The sequence below is a fragment of the Dendroctonus ponderosae genome, unplaced genomic scaffold, assembly GCF_020466585.1.
Source record: "Dendroctonus ponderosae isolate FM_Combo_2020 unplaced genomic scaffold, Dpon_F_20191213v2 Dpon_F_20191213_2, whole genome shotgun sequence".
NCBI lineage: Eukaryota > Metazoa > Arthropoda > Insecta > Coleoptera > Curculionidae > Dendroctonus > Dendroctonus ponderosae.
Genome location: NW_026018165.1, coordinates 17,850,024 through 17,858,298, shown reverse-complemented (window position 1 = coordinate 17,858,298; position 8,275 = coordinate 17,850,024). Strand labels below are relative to the sequence as shown.

Genomic DNA, 8,275 nt, shown 5'->3' with positions numbered 1-8,275 from the left:
AACGTAAGTACCCCAGGCCATTTCCGTTACAATATGTATAAAGGCAGATCATTTTAGGATGTTGCCAATGATTTGAGCACTAAAATACTGAACGCTTTCAAACTCCTCCCCCAGAACAAAGTAAAACCAACAGTGGTATCATTTATGCGTTTATTTATATATAAAGTAAAATGTGTAACAAAAACATACGTAATAATATATAATAATAATTAACACTTATTGGCTCAGGAGTTTAAAGGTGTGGACACACACAATGTTTGTACGTACATAAGTCGCTTTCGTTGCGTCGTCTCTCAGTTTAAAACCATGCAAAAATCTGTTATTGTCTGTGGGAGTAGGAAAATCAACGGACCAGTGCATCCGGTGTTTCTACTGCTTTTAATACTGATCAATACAGTGTCTTGCCGACACCACAGTCAGTTAGAGAAGAATTAAAGTAACGAGACGTTGCCGAAAAAAGCGAATCCGAATTGCGCCGTGCACTTATCAGGCAATATTGTTGATTTCCCTCTCCTTCTCAATCTCAGGTTTGCTCTTTAATGGTTGCAGCTCTTTGCCATCCTGTCCATATGCCTCGTCCGGGTTGTTCCACTTTTGCAATTTGCCGCTGCCAAACAGCAAGTAGAACAGCGCCCCGAACACATAGGTGAACACCAGGATCCAAAAAACGTACTTCCAAGTGGCAAAAGTGCTTTCCTCGGCCGTCAGAACGGCCACTATCTTGGTGGACAGCCAGCCGCCAAAGCTGGAAAGCGTGTTTGCCAGGCCGAAAATTGTTCCGGAAAAGTTCGGCGCGATATCCAGAGCGTTAGCCAGGTACCCAGCAGTTACAGCCCCATTGAAGAAGAGGCTGATGGTGAAGACGGCGACTGAAAGCGTGGCATCCATGCCCCAAATCGCCTGAACCGCCATGAGGCAACCGGGAATCATGATGGCGAATGTGGTGAAAACTTTCCGGGTTGCTGTGGTGGAGAGTTTTCCCGATTTGCGCAGTCTGTCGGCGAAGTAGGAGGCGATGATCGCCATGATGTACTTGGCTGAAACAGAACATAGAATGTAAAGAAATGTATATAAATCCAACAAATCCCGTTCTTCAGCTGCATAAAAGACTCGCCGCCGACCCGCCACCTCCGTTTGCAAATTAACTAGATTTTACGTTAAAATTCACTAATCTAGTTCAGCGAATGGAGTAAAAACTGGACTCAATGCGTGCCCCTGTTGACATTTAATATGAACTCACTTTGTTAAGCAATAAAAATAATGGGCAAGTTCCGGCTGCGTTTTCCACTCACATAGGTACACATACATATTAATGCTCAAACGCTTTTACTATCGATTATGATTGGTAATTAATCATGCGACACGTAAGGTTGCCAATTAAAGAAGCCGATCCCAAATGGCTGGCAATGAAATCGCAACTTACTCACCCAAGTAAGGCAGGCTGCTCAACAGTCCGTTCTTCTTGATGTTGAAGTGCAGGACGTTCTTCATATACGTTGGCAGCTGATTGACCACTGTGAAGTAACCGAACACTGAACATCCGTGTGTTATTATTATGGCCCAGACTGGTAAACTTAGGAAGATGCGCTTCCAGGGCACGTAGGATGGCTTGGAGTTTTTGCCTCCTAAAACGGACTGGAGCGTCAGCACAACCATCGCCCCCGGCAGGCAGGCAATGAAGACTTACCCTCTCCATCAGCAATTTTCGCCTCAATATCCTCCCGCTCCTCCTCGCTGATTCTGGGATGTTCGGCAGGCGAATCGTAAATCAAACAGAACCACAAAATCGACCACACAATGCCGATCACACCAGTGACGTAGAAAACGCTAGCCCAACCAACGGTACTGATCAAGTACCCGCAGACTGGCATAGTGATGGCTGCGCCCAAACTCGACGCCATCATGTTGGCGATGAACTTGGAGCTGGAAAGAAAGGATTTTTTTTCCAATGCAGCCCCAATGGATGGTACGCACCGTTCCATGGGCGGAATCCATTTGGCAGCCATGGGCTGGATGGCGGGCCAGGTGGCTCCGAGGAAGAAGCCCAAAACGGCCCTCAGGATCAGAATCACGTAGTAGTTGAGGTAGGCGGCGGCGGGTGTGAGTATGGTGAGAATGGAGGCCATCAGCATGCCGCCTCCGAAGATTTTTCGCGCTCCCACTATTTCGGCCATTCTGCCACCGGGGAGTTCAGTCAATACGTAGCCCCAGAAGAAGCTGCCTGAGAGATGTTGACACCCATTGGTGATTAAAAACAGTTGCCCAGGTTCATGAATAGTTATGAAATTATCACGTTACAATGGACGCCTTGTTTCATGGCATTCTTTGCTTTAAAACTTAACACCTTTAAGCTGCATTTGAAAGAAGAATAATGAAGCCAGTTTGTGTCGTAAGACCAGTAGATGTACCAGGCGTTTCTAACTGAATTATTTATCTCTATCTATAAAATTCCGCAGTATTATTCCTATGGATGATGAAACCGCATTATCTGGTATGCGGCCTTATAGGAGAACGTTTTGCGCTAGATAATGCGTGGAAAAATCAACTTTTTAACTTTCGAAAGACGATAACATAACGGTTGAGCGCGATGTGGATGATGAAATTTGAAATGACCATGTATGTGGGTCGCTCCGATTAATCGCGCTTACCTAAAACTGCGTTGTATTGCTCAGGGTTCCAGTTGAAGCGAGTTTCATCTATGCGGGATTTTGTTGAATTTGTCGAGGTGTTGTTGGTCGTGTTCGATTCCACCATGTCCACAATGGCAATCGTCAGGTTCACTCGTAGCATGTAGTTGAACATGAAGCCCAAGATCACCATTATATTGAGCACTTGACGACATGTTAGAAAATCTGCAAATTAAGCCAGGAAAAATTAAACGTTTTGCCAATATTCTTTGAGTATCTGGTAGCATTTACGACTCAGCGCCTACCTGTGTAAAACTTCGATCGCAATACCACCATTTTTTGCACTTTCAGACTTCGCGGCCTGGTTGCTCATATGAATTGTATGAAAACACTGAAATTCCGGATGGCCGGTTTATTGTTTAAATAAAGGGGAATTTCTTGCATTGCCGCGTCACCCTTGGCCCCAGATCCAAAGATTAACCGGCAAATGCCGATTATTAAAGTTGACAGAGCCGCAACCTTAATTTTGATTTTGCAATATCTACTAATTAATCACTTTCGATGTTCTTTTATGGCATTTTATTAACTCAGATCGAGAGTTTTATCAGACGAGTGCTTGTTTACGTTGCCTTAATACAACCAACCACTCGAAAAAGCGACTGATCGCTTCCCTGGATGACGGATGGAAGTCTCTATGAATTGCTACATATTCCAATGTTAATTGTTTATGAGAACAAGTAGCGATTTGTTTATCAACTCACCAAACCAAGCTTTAACATATTTCGTTATCGATACACGCCTTCAAAACACTATTCTATGACGTCCTGTTAATTTACATAGAAAAACATTTCGTAATGTTCTATTTTCTGTTGTGGGATCATTTAATTAAAATTAATGCTTTTGCCCTCGTATGTCCGGCACGTGTGACGCGGACAGGTGAGTTTCCATGACAACTCATATATTGCGCTCGCTCTTGCGCATGGTGTTGCAAAAAGCAGAGCGCGTTTCATTTGGTTCCCACGAATCAGTGCTTTACCGGGGACCGTTGAAAAGTTCAGAATTGAAATACGTCTGCTTCCGGTTTCAAGAGAGTTTTTTTGGTTTCAGATCGAATACAGCGCCTAGCGGTTTATGGATGGCATGGACGTAAAAGCGAATTGCTTGTAAGTACCTACATTACTTCGCTTTGGCTGTTAAATTGAAAAAGCCGGTGCAATTGCAACATGTGTTTGCTACTGCCGGTGAATCTAATTACGTCCGGTTACTTAAGTTGAAGTTACTGTTTGTCGTGTAATTGAATCAGTAAATTGATAATGTAAAAATTCTTGACCTCTTGCATCAAAGGTTAACTGTCTTAATTTCGCAGCAAACATCGGCCATTGAGCAACAACATTGAGAACCAGGAAGTAATTTGCACCGTTTGTAGTGTAGGTGATAATGCTTGTTTTTTACGAGCATATCGTAGTAAATTCATAGTTTCGCCCAGGGCAACGCCTTTGAATAGCTGGTTTACAGGGTGGATAATATAAAAAGCATCTAGAACTTTGATCAGATTTTTTTTTGTGCGAAAAATGTCGACCGACTCAAGCTGAAATCCCATGCAAGAGAGGTGTATTTGGGTAAATTTTCTCGGCCACCATGTACAGTTTATTGCGCATCTCGCCGCCGCCAATTATAGTTTTTAGGAGTCGAAAAAATTTCGCATCGTTTCAATGTCGAATGTTAAATGTTTCAGCCAAAAATTCCGAAAAAAATCCCGCGTAAAAATTCAGTTAGATGTTGATGTTAAAATACAACACAAATATTACGTACTTGCGGTTTGCATATCTGACACACTTTTGAAGCGCAAGTTCAGTTGCGGTATTGTTAATTACATATACGGAGATAGGAAAGTTCAGTGTCTAATTTGTTGATACCCTGGTTTCGTTCAAACAGTCTTCTTGTTGCGGATTTTTATAATTTTGGTGTCATTAGTGATCATAAAATCTCCATCAGGCCCTGTATAAAATTAGGTTGCTCAACAAATGTGCTTTATCCAGTCCCTTTTGTTTTAATGAGTTCACTTGTTTCGGCTGCTTTTATTGATGAACGGCGTCTAAACTACCACTAATTGACGTGTTATTGCCAACCGCGGGTTGTTGTACTTCACAATTTTCATTCCGAGAAGTAAATGCGAAATTAATACCATGCTAAGAGCCAGAACAGGTTTTGCACCGCAAATCGGGCAAGCATACATGATTGGCATTCTGGTGCCATTTATCTTCTTTTTACTTTAATTAATCGGTAAAAAAATGAGAATGCCTTCTTGCCAAGGCGAATTGCACCAACAAATATGAACATTCCGATCAGGATGATGTTCTGATTTGAGAAACTGTTTCATTATTTACGGACAATTGCACTGAATACACGTTCCTCAATGTTAGGATTAACTCAGTTGTTTTGTTTGTATTTCGATCGATCCTTGTACACCAGGCGGCTTTAAGAAAAAGGGCCCGTTTTCCGTTGTCCAGCTCTCTTGCTCGCACAATGTCGGAAAGAGTCGAACATAATCGGTGCGGTTCGAATGCACCAGCTGTAGTATGGGGTGCGATCAAGGGTTTTTATGAATTTAAATCGATTTGAAAACAAAATCCGGGGAATTTTCCAGAAAAGCCATTAGTTATCAGAAACCAAACAATTACTCTGATATGAATTGCAATAAGCTTCCGGAGTTCCACTGGTGTAGATTGTCAGTATCGTGCAGACTCACCTGTCCATTTTTTCTTTGTTTGTCTAACTAAGGCCATTCCAGGGAACTGGTTCTTCGATTACCCTTGTACGGATGGTCGGAAACTCTTCTAGAACATAAACGCACAGATAATATAAAAAAACAAGTCGCCATTCTAAAAATACGTGTCTATGCAATGCGAGTAATATGAAAACCAGAGGAAAGCAGATAAAAATAGGCAATGCACTCATAACATTAATAACAAACTTATTAATCGTTAATTGAGAAATAAGTTCGAATTTAATTAATAGTTAATGAGAAATGGGTTTTTTTCTGTAGCTGAGTTTGGTTCGAAAGTACGCATCCATAAAGAGCCGAATAATCTTATCAAGTCCAATAGTTAAAAAACTAATTAAGGGAGTATTAATGGCAAATAAATTAACCGTGTTTTATCTCACCTTAATACGGCAATTAGTTAATGGACGTAATTGGAGGCTTTTCCGCTAATTTTAATTCGGCAGACTGATAACGGAGCTGTACGATTTGATCGGGACTTGAAATTATCACATGCAAGTCATTGATTATGGGGGAAAAGATCATCAAAAATGTCTTTCCAATTCAGAGTCTGACTCCAAATACACAGTTCAAGTACATTTATCGATAAGTACAGCCCTCGTATTTCTGGCACGTAAACAAGAACAGCTCTGTTGCTATAGCAACCAGCATGTGGCTCTCTGTTCTGAGCGCAGCGAAGAACAGAAAATCGCCGTTCGAATTAGTCAGGGTTTTTACGCGGGACGTTCAATATTAAGTCGGTTCAAATGGATAAAAGTTCAATTAACAAACGATCATTTACTTTGTAAATTTCTGCAATTTAGAATTCACTCACATTTAACCAGGCCCTGCTACGTTCCTATCCGTGACCAAACTATCCTGCTTAAAGGATATGTGTTGACGTCTACTTTATTGAATAATTTTGCATGGAATGCGAATTAAGTGTATAAAGGCATTGTATTCAATGCAAAATTAGGTGCTCGGCCAGATGGCTTTTATTTATAATATTTTTCGTTCGATGGTCGGTTTTGGGAGTTTCACGCATCACACCCTGTATACAAAGCAAATGCAAAACTGGCCAACGATGAATGGGCGGTGGTTCCGGGAATTTCTAACCAGTTATCACCTATTGTAAATAAATCGCAAGAATGAGACGTAGTTCTTGACCAGGCAGTATTTACATAATTTCATGATCAGTTTTAATTTGCACTACAGGGTTGTCGTCTTCGCGTTGCTGATCTCGGGATAATTTGTAATAAACCTTGACGCGGTTTCATTGATTGCATTTCAGGGTTTCAATGTGCCAAAAACTGGTATATTATTCCACATAAGTATTTCCATTCATGTGGGTCCAGGCAAACACGGTCTATTCTATTAACGAAATCGATAATTCACCCTAGCAAATAAATTGGGAGTGCATTTGGACAATGCCGTTTGTAACTACTGCCTTTTGCGATGCTTCGGACGGTTTTTCACAAAAAAATCGGAAGATGCGCTCAAAATGCGTTACGAAACGAACCGATTACTGCATTATTTTCGAAAATCTTTAGGGCATACATTTAAACGAGTCACACACACACACATACACGCATTACTCGGTCTGAACCAAAACAACGGGGTTTTGATAAATTTGTTGTCCAACTTTCACTATTTTACAATCGTTTACTGTTTTATTGCTCAGATTTATTGACGAGCGTTCAAATTCTGCTGGCGAGTAAATAGACGTTTGCGATTAATTCACCACGTGCCCCAATCAGGATCCCAGAAAATGACGTGAATGGAATTTGCAAATAGGATTAACAGTGGCGCGACTGATTTAATCCTCCTTGAACGTTTCAAACGCGCCCTGTAGCAACGCTGATCGGTTCGAGCTGAGCCGACCGGGTTCGATTCTATTCGACATTGTGAGATAGAGTGAGAGCTCCCAAGCGGGTGTCCGTTCTGCCTCCCACCTGGCCCTGTACACGAGGGCGGGTCGCAACTTACTGCTGTGCAATTGCAGATTTTGTCGAATTCATATTTTCTGCTTGTGAGTTTTCGTGAAATTTAAAATTCCTTATTTTAGGTTCATTTCACATTGCAATGAAGGGAGAAAAAACACCATATTGTTCCTTACCAGGGCAAAAGGTTGATAAATCTGGTTGCTTTTGAATGAAGTTATGAGGCAACAGCAAAACAACTGGCCACCGGCTTTAGTTCGCGCCAAACGATCTAAACGTGCTCAAGCCGGTTTTTACGTCCCAAAAGTTGCTGAAACCGTTCGGCTCGTACTAATTGTAAATCGCGCGCAAACCGAACCAACGACTAACCGACGAACGCGGGCCGACGCTGCTTTTACCAATGGTGAGGCTATACAGGGATACCTTGAGGCATGCGCCTTGTTCCACGCCGAGCTTATCATCATCAGGTTTTGTCTGCGTCCCACGAAAGTTCGTTTTTCTGAAATCAGTTCTGCCGGCTGGAGTTTTTGCAAAAAACTTACTGGGCGCCTGGAAGATATTCTCAATAGTCCATTTTTTTTATATCTTCCATTAAGGTCTAAATTTCACCAGCACCTAGATGTAAAAAGGCCTTGAAAACTTCATCTATAGAATCGACTTCTGCCACTTTTTGTGGCTCTCTGTTGTTTATTTGGAAATCAATCAATTCCACAAWTTAATGTGATGTTTCTGGTCGCGTTACAAGCGATAAGTTGTCTTGGTATGAGAAAAAACTCCCATGAAGCAAAACACGAGSCATAGATAAAGACAAGTATGAATTGTCTCTGGTACGAATTTATGGAAACTCACAGACCTCACAGAAGACTACTTTGACTTGTAGCAGCAGCTTTCACGAGAGGCTATACTCTCTACAATGAATGCAATAATGTATTCAATGTAGTCAGCGT

The 8,275-nt window shown here is 41.7% G+C and overlaps 2 protein-coding genes across 7 annotated transcripts in view; one reads left to right on the top strand and one right to left on the bottom strand.

Annotated features, from left to right (window-relative positions):
* The window catches only part of LOC109545346 (probable low-specificity L-threonine aldolase 2), a 21,489-nt gene that overhangs the window by 4,119 nt on the left and 9,095 nt on the right, over positions 1-8,275 (top strand). Inside the window, exons 8-9 of one of the 3 annotated variants that reach the window (XR_002172658.2) lie at positions 3,735-3,790; positions 3,994-4,173. The gene's annotated coding sequence lies outside the window, so the exon portion shown is untranslated. Of the gene's footprint in view, positions 1-3,734; positions 4,174-8,275 lie in introns of those variants that run through there. The other 2 variants (XR_007280977.1, XM_019915994.2) reach the window with 2 other exon arrangements.
* Positions 137-7,734, bottom strand: LOC109545344 (sialin). 4 transcript variants are annotated; one of them, XM_019915989.2, is made up of 7 exons: positions 7,505-7,734; positions 5,377-5,464; positions 2,649-2,852; positions 1,975-2,221; positions 1,688-1,923; positions 1,428-1,625; positions 137-1,037 (listed from the first exon to the last, which is right to left on the bottom strand). In XM_019915989.2, exons 2-7 carry the CDS (start codon positions 5,411-5,413, stop codon positions 487-489), a joined length of 1,473 nt encoding a protein of 490 aa, XP_019771548.2. In that variant the 5' UTR covers positions 5,414-5,464; positions 7,505-7,734; the 3' UTR covers positions 137-486. The 4 variants fall into 4 exon arrangements, with proteins under 4 accessions (XP_019771548.2, XP_019771550.2, XP_019771549.2 ...); XM_019915991.2 differs by having other exon boundaries at positions 5,377-5,461; XM_019915990.2 differs by lacking the exon at positions 7,505-7,734 and adding an exon at positions 5,793-5,880.

Excerpts from the sequence above, each read along its gene's own strand:
- LOC109545344 (XM_019915989.2), bottom strand. The coding sequence starts at position 5,413 with ATGGCCTTAGTTAGACAAACAAAGAAAAAATGGACAG. Across the intron at positions 2,853-5,376 it reads AACAAAGAAAAAATGGACAG|ATTTTCTAACATGTCGTCAA; the intron begins GTGAGTCTGCAC and ends CTTAATTTGCAG. Across the intron at positions 1,626-1,687 it reads GAAAATTGCTGATGGAGAGG|GAGGCAAAAACTCCAAGCCA; the intron begins GTAAGTCTTCAT and ends AGTCCGTTTTAG.